The sequence below is a fragment of the Sinocyclocheilus rhinocerous genome, unplaced genomic scaffold (genome assembly GCF_001515625.1).
Source record: "Sinocyclocheilus rhinocerous isolate Xijiao unplaced genomic scaffold, SAMN03320098_v1.1 scaffold1708, whole genome shotgun sequence".
In the NCBI taxonomy this organism is placed as follows: Eukaryota; Metazoa; Chordata; class Actinopteri; order Cypriniformes; family Cyprinidae; genus Sinocyclocheilus; species Sinocyclocheilus rhinocerous.
The window spans coordinates 592,164-607,839 of record NW_015648635.1 but is presented as its reverse complement, the minus strand read 5'-3'; the positions used below and the strand labels follow the sequence as shown (position 1 = coordinate 607,839).

General features: G+C 35.3%; 1 protein-coding gene across 1 annotated transcript in view; it reads right to left on the bottom strand.

Moving 5' to 3' along the window:
- LOC107710082 (dedicator of cytokinesis protein 4-like) overlaps window positions 1–15,676 on the bottom strand; it is a 115,482-nt gene that overhangs the window by 15,916 nt on the left and 83,890 nt on the right. The window contains exons 32-43 of the mRNA XM_016514788.1: window positions 13,348–13,374; window positions 13,142–13,237; window positions 12,317–12,377; window positions 11,762–11,855; window positions 11,532–11,680; window positions 9,860–9,946; window positions 9,378–9,482; window positions 9,120–9,261; window positions 7,915–8,081; window positions 6,414–6,500; window positions 3,887–3,960; window positions 2,071–2,191 (exon numbers count right to left, since the gene is read on the bottom strand). Coding sequence (XP_016370274.1) covers window positions 2,071–2,191; window positions 3,887–3,960; window positions 6,414–6,500; window positions 7,915–8,081; window positions 9,120–9,261; window positions 9,378–9,482; window positions 9,860–9,946; window positions 11,532–11,680; window positions 11,762–11,855; window positions 12,317–12,377; window positions 13,142–13,237; window positions 13,348–13,374 — 1,210 coding nt within the window. The remainder of the gene's footprint in view (window positions 1–2,070; window positions 2,192–3,886; window positions 3,961–6,413; window positions 6,501–7,914; window positions 8,082–9,119; window positions 9,262–9,377; window positions 9,483–9,859; window positions 9,947–11,531; window positions 11,681–11,761; window positions 11,856–12,316; window positions 12,378–13,141; window positions 13,238–13,347; window positions 13,375–15,676) is intronic.

Here is a 15,676-nt window from a genome sequence, read left to right as displayed (position 1 = left end):
CACACACACGTACACACACAGCTGTTTCTGAGGTGGAAATTACATGGGCACATCTGGAGTGGAACTTAGCAGTTGCAAAAAATGCCTACAGATATGTGCCAGGTCCAGGTAGAGCTCTTAATGTGTGTGTTTCTGAGTGTGTAGCTCAAGATGGTGTGATACTCTGGCGGCAGAGACCTGGTCGTGTGCCCATCTAATGTTAAATGCGGAAAATTCATTTCAGACAAATGCAAATCTACACCGAAAAATGCAATGAGAAATAAACATACTCGCGTTTGCACAAACACATAGACATTCATAAATCCAAAGTCCATTCTGCTCCTGAAAACTGGAACGTGTGCTGGTTTTCCTATCCTTATAGGGAGAGAGAAAATAAACCGCATGGTACTCTGATATATACCATGATACCTAATGATTACCATATTCACATACAGTACAATGCTATTTACACAGTATTCCAAAATAAAGAATATCTTGGTATTCTGTGGTACATGCCCAAAAAACATGGTATTACCATTGTACATTTACAGAAAACCTGGTAAAATCTAAAAAAAATTATATATATATATATATATATATTATATGGTCATGTTTGAAAATACTAAATAATATGCAATTATCTGCTACTGTCAAATAATAAAAAATATATAAGTTCATTTATAGGCTAATTCAGTGTTTCCCAACCTTTTTTTAGTCGCGGCACCCTTTGGAAATTTTAACAAACTTGTGGCACCCTACAAAATTAATTTTGTCACAATATTTGAATTTCTAACTTCGTTTGAAAAGTATGAAAAGTATAGATATTCGGTACAACAGGGAAGAACTGCAGAATATAATGTCATACAGATATTATTAAAAATATATAAAAAAATTTGTCCATCAATGGTGGCAATCAGTAGGCTAATTTCTAATGAAGAGACCAATTTATATGACAGATTTTAATGTAGGCTTTTATTCATATGTAAACACTGTGAGATAGCTAGTTATAATGGTAATTAAACAAAGTTTTGATTTTACAGCTGGGTAATTTTGTTGCAGTAGCACGAGATAGCTTGATTTAAAACTTTGAAGTGAATAAAAAATGACAAGGAGGCTAAACAGTTAATAATAAAATAAGAACAAATAAAGAAATTACTAATGATAGCACAAATAAAAAAAAATCACGATAGGCCTGAATTGAATAAATTGAATAAAAAATGACAAGTAAGCAGTCAGTAATAAAATAAGAACAAATAAAGAAATTAACACAAATAAACTAGAAAGCTATTATCATCAGAGGACACATGAGCATAACGGTTAGCAGATCAATGAATGAGAGGGCAGCGTTACCAGAGTTGCCCATATACCACACCATGTTACAACACAGTAGGGCTATTGCAGACAGAAACAATACTGTACTGCATCGATGTTTCCTGTCGGCTCAATTTTTGGACTTTGCTGTTCCGATGAGCATGAACGGTATACGAGTGGAGCGACTGAGCGGAGCGCACACACATAGAGCGAAATAATACGCAGAGCGTCACATCACGTGAAAGTGAAACCTAAGCGGTGAACTAATTTTCGGCAGCCGAAATTTCGGTGCATCTCTAATTATTGGCAACATCAGAAATGGATATTATATAATAGATGCTTTTTTGAACATTTTAGCAATTTAAAAATATTAAAAAATTATTTTTACACGGCACCCCTGCTCTCGACAGACGGCAAACTTTTTTTGGGAAACACTGGGTTATACAATAATCATTCGGTCTGGGATAAAAGAAAAAAGCTAAATGATCTGTCCGTCCAGTCTATAATTCACACCTACAAATCCAATTCTCACAGTGAGAGAAAAGAGAGAGTGAGACAGGAAGATTAAGCGGAGATATGAGAGAGACAGATGAAAACCGAAAGAGGGCAATTAGGAGAGAAAAAGAAGCAGAGAAAAAGAACAAGAGAGAAAGAGGGAGATTAGGAGGAAATATGAAAGACAGTGAGAGAATAGAGAGTCTGCCGGTGTGTGTGTGTGTGTGTGTGTGTGTGTGTGTGTGTGAGAGAGAGTAATTATCCAATGGCAGCCCATGCACTCACCTGCATGTTGAAGACTTCATCTGAGCTCTCTGATTGGCCCGTGATGTTGCTCACCTCATTGGAGGCCTGCGACGAAAGCGAGGATGAAGAGTAGCGGTTGACTGCTGGGTAGCTGAGGGGACTGAATGACATACAATAAAAATGCAATTAGAAAGACTTTAACAAGTAGCATTTTTTATTTTTTAATGCTATGTCATTTTCATGGTAAGAATAAAGTGAATAACAGGAGTCACACAATTATAAGACAATTAATTTAATACAAGAGAAAATTCTAAAATACATTCAGGTGATACTTTTTAAGATCCGTTAACCTCTGAATACAAATGTTGTGTATTAACAAATATCATACAATTCTGCTGAAAATTAGTGTAGAATTTACTAGAAGATTAGTAAAGTTATAATTGACATTTTAGAAGAATATTAACTCCTAATCAGCCAATATGTTGGTATCTGTCGCAATTGGCTTATGATCAATATTGATTGATAGATCAACTGACATCTCAATGAATAATTAATATTTTCTGCTTTCAAAAATTGTAGCATATTTATCTTTGTGTCATCATAACATTCTTTACGTAAATATTATATTTATATTATTATTTTTAAAATAATTTTGACAATAAAAAAAAATAATGTGGGGAGGGACTTTTTCCATTTTACCCATTGAGATTTGAATACATTTTGAAAAGTAGGTTATATATTATTGACAAAAAAATGTCACCGCCCACTTTGTTTTCTTTAAAATAATGCAAAAAAATAAAACTCTAAACTGTGGTATACTGTAAGGCTGTAAATGTGGGATGCCGCACTGTGAATTAAAAAAAGTTTCAATCGCGAGAAAGAGACACAATTCAGTCACAATTATTAGAAAGAACTGTCCAAATTGTGACAAATTCACTAATTTATGTAATCTTAAAAAGAAAAAAAATATCTAAATAGTTATAAAGTAACGAATGTAAGATGACATTTGTCAAAATATGGAGAATTAATTATGAGAAACGGCCTCCATAGCAAGAAATAAATCTTAAATGTGAGCAATTATCATAAAAAATTTGAAATTATAAAAAAATGAAGCCAAAATGGTAAAATAGTCTCAATAGCACGAAATAAACCTCAAATGCAATCATTATCAGAAATAAATAAGAAATAAAGTCTGAATTGTGAATCAGTAGCGAGAAATAAATCTCAAATGTGAGAAAAAAAGTCACAATTATCCGACAAAAAGTTGCAATTATAAGAAATGAAGTCCAAACTGTGGAAGTCTCAATAAAGAGAGAAATAAGGGTCAAATGTGAGAAATAAAGTTGCAATTATCAGAAAAAAGCTACAATTGTAAGAAATTATAAAAGTCCAAATTGTGAAAAAATTGCAACAAATTTTGAATTAATTTTATGTAAACAAAGATCTGACAAATCAAGAGCAATAAGATGAAAGACATTTAGTATTAAAGCAGCAAACAGGATCCATTTTTATTTCATGTTGTCTTTAAAACAGCTCGCTTCATAATTAAATGATCAGCAAAATATTTTATCCCCCTTCAGTCTTTAAAAGTTCACTTTCATGCTTGTAACTGGCGTATATCCATGGTTACTGTCTAGACAACAGCATCATGTGCTCGGCTCTGGAGAGTTCCTGGTTACTAAGCAGCACGGGCACGAAGGGAAGACCTACAGAGACCCAGCTTGTGCGGATCATAACAGCTAAATCCCAAATGGCGGTGGAGAAACAGACGTGAATGATGAGTGCGAAACATCATAAATGTGTGTCAAATCTGGTGTAGATTAGATTTGGTTTCTTGAGACAAACCTGCTCAAACATGAGCTCTCGGAGACGGACGATTTTGTCTCCGTCTTCGGGGTGATTCATGATGTAGTCCTTCACGAAGAATGCCTGCGAGAAATAAAAGAGACACAAAATTACACTCCTTAACCACAATGCATTGTGCCTCGCCAGCCTCCACATATTTTGTGGTGCGAGTTAGAATTTACCTTGACATCTTTAACAAACAATATCACGCATAGTTTGGTAAAAATTTGATTAACTTTCTGTTTTAAGGGACATGAAGCGCTGCAACCAAATGAAGTGCAAAAATATGAGCTTAAAAACATGCATGTTTTCAGATCTTGTAAGCTACGGGGGAAGGAGAAAGAACAGACGGTGTATCTGTGTCCGATCTGTTCCAAGGACGATGGACTGGTATCTCCAAAGAAACAGTGGGAGAGCAGAAGCTTCAGGAGGCAAAAATCTCAGACTTCAAAGATTCCACCATGCAGATTTTTCCATTGCCTTCAGTATGACATTTGGCCTGAACAGCAACCGAATGCTACTGGCCGATGCCCATTTTAACTGCAGCTGCACGCTACACCTGCAGATCACTAAAGGCACTCACAACGAGAGAGAAAAGTTTTAGCGACAAAGCGGCTGGAAGTCATTGATTTTGGCAACTTTCAAATGCATATAGTTTTGTGGGAAGAAAAAAAAACGTTTTTTTTGTTCTCACTATTAACTAACTATTAACTACAGTTTAAGTACAGGGTAGGATTAAGGGATTTAAATTATGGTCATGCAGAATATGTGCTTTATAAGTACTAATACACAGCCAATATGCTAGTAATATTCATGCTAATAAGCAACTAGTTAAAGGCATAGTAAGTGATTTCTGGTAGCCAATGTTGACATTTGAAATCACCAAAACATGCACTGAACGCTCTCTCCTCCACATTACGAGTAGACACGCCCCTTATTGCTGATTGGCTACAAGTTTGTTTTGCTATTCGGCCCGAATCAGTTTTCTAAAGTGTTTTTGAAAAATCACATACCCTGCCTTTAATAGTGATAACTTTTCATTATTATTATTAATAAATATTCATGCCTCCATTTTGTACATATGTTCCAGAACAGTGCATTTTTCCTTGCCAGTGTCACGTTTAGTATACTCACTGCTTTGGATAGATGTATATTATATAAAGCATTATACAAATACGTTTTAATTGAATTAAAAAAAAAAAATGTTTCTCTTATATTCTAATTAAATAATTTAAATAAATTAAATAATTTGATTTAAATTAAAGATTTTCTAAATAATATTTCTATTTTTTTTTTTGGCTTTGGTACAATGAGAAAAAAAAGGTAATTAATTTTGCAAGTAACATTGTCTCGACTATAATATACACTACTATACACTATTTTCCGTACACAGTACAGGTTTATGTACTTTCCACAAAAATACTAAGTAACAAAAATGAATGGAGTAATGCTGTGGAAAATTTGGAATAAGTAAAATTTTACGATATATTAAAATACAGAATAACATTTACTCTCAGCATTATAAAATGTAAATACTAGTGCTGTCAAATGATTAATCGTGATTAATCACATCCAAAATAAAAGTTTTTGTTTATGTGTGTGTACTGTGTATATTTTAACATTTTTCTTAAATATATACATGCATGTGTTTGTATTTATATATACATAATCAGCCCTCTACGAACACCTTGGCAATTGAATCATCATTGGCTAGTAAATTTTTTTGTTTACTCGCCAGACTGATAAAATATATACATACACATATCAAAAAAAAAAAAAACCCAGTGAAGTTCACCAAACAACCCAAAAACAATGGATCAAAAGTTTGAAGTCAGTAAACCTTTTTATTTTTTTTTATTGCATTTAATGCATTAAATTAATGGGGGAAAAAAACAATAAAGACTTTTAGATTTCTATTTTAAATAAATAAACGCTGTTATTAGTCAAAGAATCCTAATATATATATATATATATATATACACATATATATAATATATCTGAGCTAAACTTATACTTAGCCTTCAACACACACTGGCGTGTAAAATCTGAGAATTTATTAGCAATTGGCTAATATTAGACATCATTTAGTCGCCAGAGTGAAGATTTAGTCGCATATGCGAGTGATTTACTCGCAATGTAGAGGGTTGATAATTAATATACACAGTATACACATATATTTTGTAAAAAACTTTTATTTTGAATGTGATTAATCGCGATTAATCGTTTGACAGCACTAGTAAATACTAATAAATATAATAATATTCCTTATTGTGAATAAGATTATTTTGCTACACATTAAGTTTCTCTTTAGTGACACACCAAATGGTTCCATTTATAACCAATTAAGTTGAAAAGTGTGAATATTAATAAAGGAAACTATCAACATTGGTTTCCAAAAAAAAAAAAGTGCACGATAAGTATGTACTACAAGAACAAAACACTCACAGTCATTGGCTGCGCATTCACATCTGTGATTGCATCGAGTTTCTGATTCTGACCTTATGGTGTGGTGGGTGAGTTTCATGAGATCTACTTACCAGCTCTCTCCTCTCCACTTCAAACCAGCGTGAGATGCCTGGGAGACTCTGAACAAGCGTTAACGTTGTTCTTTCTACCCACAAGCTCTGAAATTCAAAAGCAAATGCTCATTGACAAACATCAACCGTCAGAGAAAGTCCAAGAGATCCCATAAGGCAAAGCGGTAACAACATATTCAATGAACGAGTGACTTTCCTCCTCCAGTATGTATAAAACATATCATTTAATCTACACTTTAAACAGCTCATTCTCAGCAACACAGTCCGCTTATCAAGCCACACTGCTCCACATATTAAATTTCACATTCATAAATTCATTTCCCATCCAGCACAGCCTGAGAATTAACCTGAGCTGGCGCAGGTATAACGGAGGAAGCTCTGTAAGAACTTCAGATGCTTGATTGTGATATTCAATCCAATATAATCGTATCATCTGGATAGCGTCTCAGCCGAAGTTTACCTCTAAATGAGATTTTCAGACATTATTACTGTGCGGTAAGTGGACCGGGGTGGTGAGTACCCTCGGTGTCTCTGAGAATATAATATCTGGCAGGCTAAACAGTTTATTTCAAACACGGTAACCACCAGAGGTCGGGGGAAATCAAACCCCCGCGGTGGATCGAATCCATGCAGAGGCTGTGATTGTCTATGCTGGATATATTGAGTGATAGGGGAAGGGAAATGATATTTGGAAGGAGTGCGTCTCTCAGCCCCTAAAACTTTAATTAGCCTCTCTGGACCAAGGCTGTGAATAATGCAGCATGTGAGAGAACACCTGAGATCCACACACACACACACACACACACACACACACACTGGCCGCCAGACGCTGGAAGTGAAGGAATGAATACACAAGAGAGAAGAGGAAGAGTGAAAAGAGTGATGAGAAAAAAATGACATCAAAAGAATGCCCGGAAAAGATGGAATGAAAAATCCCAGAATGAAAAACTCACACATTATTTACTCACCCGCATGACTTTTTTCTACCATCTACACATTTTGAAGAATTTACTGGTCAGTTTTGGCCCATGCATTTACAATGAACATGGTCAGGAGCCTTCAAGCTTCCAAATGGACGTATAGGCACTACAAAAGCAATTCATATGACTCATGTACTAAATTACAAGTCCTTAAAAGTCATACAATAGCTTTTGTAAGAAACCAAATCATCATGATTCTGCCAGATTTACTGAATGGAAACGGTTTGTGTTGCACACTGAGTTTAAGTTGTTATTTACTGAATATCTTCTCATGCGCCCCAGATTTTCTTGGCACATTCACAAGAGTTCATGAGAGAGGTAGTGGTGTCAGATTTGTGACCAAATCATTCTACATTTTCCTATTTCAAATGAATCAAAACAGCAGCCAGCACATTCTTCAAAACATCCTCTTTTGTGTTTCACAGCAGAAAAACAGTCATACAGGTTTGGAATGATATAAAGGTGAATAAATGATGACAGAACTTCAATTTCTGGCCGAACAATTGTGGCTACTAGCTCACCTTAAACTCATTTTCTTTGTCTTTGGTGCCCTTGTGAAACGGGCGGTCGTAGCGAAACCTCCAGATATGGTTGACCTTATAGAAGCTCTTGATGTTGTCAGGGACGCCATCACGCTGCAGGACGTCCTGGCTATCTGGGATTGGTGTGACAGCATAAATCTGCAGATCTGCATGAATGATTCGTCAAGGAACATGCAATACGTGTCGCTCGAACACAAATGCATTTGAATAGCTTCTTGAACAACTAAAAGTAACTGTATTTAAATAATTAATTATATTATATTATATACATTTTCTGTATCTTTACAAAAGTAAGTGTTTAATAACAAATTTTGCTTTGGTATCTCCTACTTCACTCCCAGTCCAAATGCAGACAGTACAGTTGGAAATCATCCTCCGCAAATGTTTAAATAACCAACATCTTGTGCCTCACAGACGTAAGGTCTCATCAGCACATAAATATGAATCGAGCAAGGCAGACGTCCAAGAAGGCAAATGATTAATCGCCGGCTTGGATAACAAAACGCTGTGCTCATGTAGTTTGACCGGCCCTGTCTGCTCTAATTGTGCTGAAGAGGACGTCACATATTCACCGAGCGCCTGGCCTCCAGGTACATGTCACATCAATTGAACAAATGCTCTCCTGCGACCCACCGTCTCCATGCCTGATATGCGTTCTGAGAGGGAGGGGATTGATTTTCAGCCACATGGACGTGTATTTAAAGCGGGCAGTCCTGGCCTTGTGCTTGTTCTGAAAAATATCGTAAGGCCTGCTTCACAGTGCATTGATTTACATAAGGTAGGGTGTCACATTTACATCCAAATGCTAATTTAACCCACACCAAATGGAACTCAAAACCCAGAATTTTGCGATAAACTGCTTAAATCAGCAGGATTCTGCCAGATTTACTGAATAGAAACATCTGTGTTACACACTAAAGTTGAATACTTTATACTGTTAGGGGTTAGTTTAAATTTGTAAGCAATAGTAATGGTGACACATGCATTTGTGCTGCTAATAGTAAAACTAGTAAATCAGTTAGTTAGGGTTAGTTAGTTAGCAAACTGACATGAGTTAAAGGAACTAGGACAATAACTACACGAGAACAAGAGAACAACTCTTCAAAAAATAAATGTGCAAGTATAAGACTCTCTGGTGTGCAAGTGTGTGTGTTCGGGAAAGAGAAGAGATGCCTCGAGGATACATTGGGCTTCAGCCTGGTAGATGGTCTGGTCAGGCTGGTTGGCGTGTTGCATTGCGATGGCATGAGGGAACTCATTGAGCATGCGCTGCTGGAATGCCTCCAGACGCTCGTAGTCATGACCACGGCACACAAACTCCTTATTCTGTACCACACACACAATATATATACAAACATTCTGGTTAATACTGACACCAAGTGGACTTCAGAGTTACTGACAGTGACATCTGATATGCTGCAGGATGTCAGGATGACACATACCCGTAGAAAGAAGGGGAACTTCTTGCCGTAGAAGCCCACTCTGAAGAACTCTGGCTCCAGACGCTGTTGGTCCATTATTTTATCATAAAACGAAGCTTCCATCATCTGTGATTTGCAGTCATATAATTAGCAGAAAATACAGTTAATACAGTTTTTCAGCTAAAGGGGCCATATTGCACACATTTGATGCATTTAATCAACTTAAAGTTAAAGTTTCTTGCACTAAAATATTTTAGTTGTAGATGACAATTTCTACATTCTCATTTGAATTAGACAGTTTTTTTATACTTTCTAGAGTTACGTAAATGACCTCTGTTATGATTGACCAACATTTTTTTTGCATGTGAAATGATGTACTGTTGATATGCACTGTAATTGTAGGTAATCTTATGTTAATGAGACTCTGTTTTCCATGCTATGATTCTGTTAAGAACTGGCTAAATGCAAACAACTGCCATATTACATAAAGAGTTTTAACTCACCCTCATTTTGCTGAGGTTTCTATAATCATAGTAGGATTCGTACTGGTCCGCTAACTCTCTGCACAGGATGATGCCATTCTCCCAACACTAAAGGGGTAGAGAGGGGTATTTTAGTTCACATGCAGTTTCATAACTGACCAGCAGAAGCCACTAGAGCACTATCAGTACTTTGAGAACCAAGGACTTAGTCAAAATTGCAAGAATTCAAAGGATCAAATGAAAAAGATGGTATGGGGAAATTTGTTGGCTGCTCTTACTTCAATATCTGGTCCACATAAAATAAAAAAATACATAACATAACATATAACACAACACAACATATAAAATGCAGTTTATATCTTCCTACAAAATGTATATTTATAGTAATTTATCTTGGCAATCTTGATGTTGAAAAAAAACGGCTACATATTTTGCTATAATGATTAAAATTAGTACTGTCAATCGATTTAAAAAAACGTAACTAATTAATCACACTTTTTTCTGAAATTACAACCTAACATTTTTTTAAATATCGTTTTTAAATATACTTTTATATTGCAATAATTTCCCATTCATCTTCAAATTAATGTAGAAACAACAAAGACAGTATATTTTTTTGAATGGCAAAATTTAATTTGTTTAATGGCATCTTTTTTATTCCTGAAGGCGAGTATCACTGATACCAATACTACTGATGTCTCTAGGAAATTGTTTTCTTTTTCCTAATATTTAACCATTGACTATAGCCATTCAGCATTACAGTAGAATTGAGAGCTAATTATTTTAACATTTAGTAGACTCTAAAAAATAACAACTTCTAATTTAAGTGAACTTAAAACAATCTTCGCATAAACCCATTATAATAAATATCATATTTAGCTTCCTGTGCCCTTCGGCAAGTAGGAAATATAAAGAAATTGAATAAAGTTATCAAACACTAAATTCTAAATTAAATATAGAGGACTCCTTAAAGCTAAAAAAAGTAGCTGATTTCCTCGTTTTTTCTTTTGTTCTTTGATGAACAGACATCACAGCAGCTGGTTATTAGGTTATTTTGACTGCTTTAAGAGCTGCCGCTGCTGAACATGACGCAGATCTGACACGCATCGGATTTCCTCACAACTCTTTATGTTTTCTGACCCACTTCAGGACTTAAAGTCTCTACTAATGAGCTGACGGGTTGAATCGGGTGTGTTAGATGAGGGAGACTGCTCCAGGACAGTTTTGAAAACCACTGCATTTCAGAAACATGTTCTTAAATTTGACTCATAACAAATATTTACACACATGCACAGTTTTAAGGCAACTTTAATCACCTTTTTGGAAACTTCATGACTTAACTGATGACATAACTACGACACTGCATGATTGTAGTTTCTTTTGCGCTTTAATATGAAATTATAAACAGCGCGTGCCACTGCATTTGTATTTGAGGAAGCGTTTCAGTCCCATTGCTTCCTAATCCACCAGCACAAGAGTTGGCTTCAGCCATGAGGAGAGCAGACAACAAACGCACTGATTTTTATTCTCATCAAGTGATTAGGTGATTGAGGTTACTGATTATGTAAATGCCATTTAGTTCTGAAGGACAACTACTCGAAATACAATCACGTACTAATAATTTAATACCGGGCTGAGAGGAGCCACGTGATGAGAAATGAAAAAACGGGGAGGATGGCAGAAAAACCCAGACCTTTCCACGGTCAAAGTTTTGGATGATGGTGAGGTGCAGATACTCCTTCCTCTGCCACTCGCTCTGCATCGGGTAACTTAGAAACTCCCGCAAGGGTCTCTCGGACCATTCCAGCAGCTCGTCATACAGTAGAAGTGTATATGAGGCCTCTGCACACATAAACACGTCATCAAAATATATCCGTTAACCGTATCTTCAAAGTAATTCTGGTTCACGTCATGCTTGAGTACCTGTGTAATTCTGTGCTTTCAGATGCAGGTCATACAGCTTGTGAATGTAGCGGATGTACATTTCCTCTTTGTTCAGCTCTGTTTTGTAGAAGTTCTGCAGAGAGGAGACAAAAAGTGGTGGACTGTGGATATGAAGTGACTGACTTTCACTGTGGGCCTGGTTACTATGAACAAATTCATATGGATAAACCAAGGAGACTTGGAGAGGAAGTACAGAATGCAGGAAATCACTCCAGCAATGGGAAGTCCACAATACAGCGATGAAAAGACTTTAATGTTTCCTCTGTGAACTAAAGCGCTAAATCACTTCCCTTGTTAACACTCAAGTCTTGAACTAAACACCAAACTGATACCATTCACAAACATTTAATCTAAAAGACAAAGCGAAACACAAACCAGACCACCAGTTTGTCTAACTGGCCTGGTTACTATGAACAAATTCAATGGAAATGGGAAGTCCACAATACAGCGACGAAAATAATTAAATGTTTCCTGGCAAATACAGAGTAAATAATACTGACAAATAATGGCAGAAAAGATTATAAATAAACGTACCAGCAGACTGACTGTACAGCCAATCTTTTTTCCATCCACTTCCCCCAACTTCATACAGTCTCTGTAAAACAGAAAGAGTGTATCCATGAGCCAGAAGTGCAGAAATTAAGAACAATGAAGAATTGTTATTTACTTTATACATTTTAACTTTAGGTTAGGTCGAAGTTAACTTAAACTTACAATTTTTAAATGCATATTTAATTTTTTTCACCAATTAAAAAAGTAAGATGAAAACAATAAGTAGCTTCATTACCGTTTTTGTTTTACTAATTTTTTTATGCAAAAATACTAAAATATATCACATTGGGGAGTAAATATATTTCAAGCTGTAAGTGTTTCAATGCACAGCAATGTTCAAATGTTTGGGGTCAGTTTTTAATGTTTTTGAAAGACATCTTTTATGCTCCGCAAGACTTGCATTTATTTAATACAATATGCAGTAAAAACAGCAATTTTGTAAAATATTATTACGATTTAAAATGTTTTCTATTTTAATTTGCTTTAAAATGAATTTTTTTTTCCTGTAATGCAAAGCTGAATTTTCAGCATCATTACTCCAATCTTCAGTGTCACATGATCCTTCAGAAATCATTCTAATATACTGATTTGCTGCTCAAGAAATATTTCTTATTACATTTTTTACTACATTTTTTTACTTTCACTTTCAGTTTAATCTATCCTTGATGAATAAAAGTATTTAAAAAACATGATTGACCCCACACCTTTGAACAGACGTTTTTCAAAAGGGCAGCTTGTACTATTTTGAATTACAAGTATATTGTATCTTGTATTTTGTGCACATCTGTACAGCTGGGTATATTTCACCTATAGTCCAGCAGTCGCTCCATCAGCCGTGTGACCGTGGCTATAAGGGATATCCCGCTTTCTCTCCACGTCTCTCTCTCAATCTTCTTCAACAGACTGACAAGAGAAAACGAACACGGCAGAGAAGGAGTCATACTATCATATTACCCATCATGCCCTGCACACTCACACCTGTCCAGCAGAACAGTGATTAGTGATCATCTTACCTAGGATATGGACCGAACAAAGGAATTCTAGTCCAGAGCAGCATAAACAAAACAAATTCATATTAATAGATTAAATGTCCACACCAGCCACTCAAACTCAGTTAGTACAGTTAGTACGGTTAGTAGAAAGCAGAGAAATGAAGAGAGATGAACAAGTTAATTAATAAAATCAGCTGCCACGCCAAAAACCTAAAATCAATACAATTATCATCCATTTAAATTAACATTTAATTTATATATCTTGCTGCAGAGTGTATGAAATTGAGCCTCTACTGTAAAACAGCGAATACATATTTATTATATATTATAAATAATTATTACTTTACTATATATTTGTTCACTCGCAATATATGAAACAACATTAATATTTACTATATATTTATTTACTCGCAATATCTAAAATAGCATTAATATTCACTTTAATATATTATTTTTTATATATGCTTATACTGTATATAAACCTGCTATGTAGCTTGAAAACTGTAAACAGACTATAGTTAAGGCTAATGAATACTAACAGGAAAAAAATCTGATTAATGCTATTAATAATGTATGTAATATTCAAACATACTGTAAAAGCAATAAATCATAAGCCACCTGAGGCCTACTGATGTATTATGCATTATACAGTACATACATATATATATATATATATATATATATATATATATTCCAAAAATACATTGTATGTGTCAAAATTATTGATTTTTCTTTTATGCCAAAAATCATTAGGATATTAAGTAAAGATCATGTTCCATGAAGATATTTTGTAAATTTCCAATCGTTCATATATTAAAACTTAATTTTTGATTAGTTATATGCATTGCTAAGAACTTCATTTGGACAACTTTAAAGGCGATTTTCTCAGTATTTTGATATTTTTGCACCCTCAGATTCCAGATTTTCAAATAGAGGTATCCCGGCCAAATATTGTCCCATCCTAACAAATCATATACCAATGGAAAGCTTATTTATTCAGCTTTAAAAAATTGACCATTATGACTGGTTTTGTGGTCCAGGGTCACATATAGAGAAATATAGAGAGTCACATACAGACACAGTATAAGAGCTGTGAAAAAAATGCTTGATTTTCAGTTTTCTTTGTATATTTTTACACTAAATATATGCATAAAAGTGACCCTTCATGAATAAAAAACACAAGTTAAATCTTCCATGCATTTAATTTAGACTGGAAGATTGCATAATTGCAATTTTAAACACCAATAAAAAAAAAAGCACAACACTTGTGTGTCATTTTTACCACTTCTACCATAATCCACAATCAAATCTGATCTCATAAAAATGTCAAAAATGTGCAGAAATTGAAATTCAGATGGGAAGCAAACACTTTTTCACAGCACTGACACACACATTCACACAAACACAAAAAACAATCACAGATCTGACCTGCCACTACTTACCGTCTCACTGATTTATGCTAATCGAACCGTTGCTCTCTAAACCAAATTCAGTCCACTAAGGACCCGCAGTGTGTGTATGTATAGCTGTTTATCTGTTTGTGCATGTGTCCTCTCACTCACATGCTGTTGAAGAGCTCTCTGTACGTTTCGTCTCCTTTCCCCTCTGACATCAGGCTGTCCAGCTTGTCGATAAGTTTTGCCTCCACCTATTACAAATAATGAAAATATGGCAAATATGGCATTATAAGCGCTACAGTCAGATAGCTGCATGTCCAATTCGTGACCAGAAGGGGGGGCTGTGTGACCTGTTTGAAGTTGCCGCTCCGGCGCTGCTCCCAGTCCATCATGTCGTGAAAGATGGGGATCATCACGTTCCTCAGGTCCGGCTGAGGCACCAGCGTCACCTCCAGGAACGGGCCGATCATCGCTGGGATGAAGTTCAGCTTGTGCTCTCCTGCACGACAAGATGGAAACTTTCATTTCTCATGTAAGAAAGACTCGCGAAGGGGTGAAGCTTTCAGATATTAGTTAACGTCTTACCTAAATTCTGCCACATGCTAAAGATCTCACATCCCATCATGACACGCATGTCTCCGTACCTGAACACAAATGAATGCAAAATACTGTTACAATACGTCCTCCTACGCCAGTTGTTCAAAATATGATTGAGACATTTTTTAAACTGACTTCCTGAAGAATGTAAACTCAAGATGTCCAAAATAGAAATATGTCTTCTTATTATCCATGTTGAAAACACCTAAAAAGATTTTTATTATAAATATATATATATATATTTTCTTCAATATTGATAATAATAAGAATTGTTTTTGAGCAGCAAATTGGTATATTAGAATGATTTCTGAAGGATCATGTGACACTGAAGACTGGAGTAATGATGCTGAAAATTC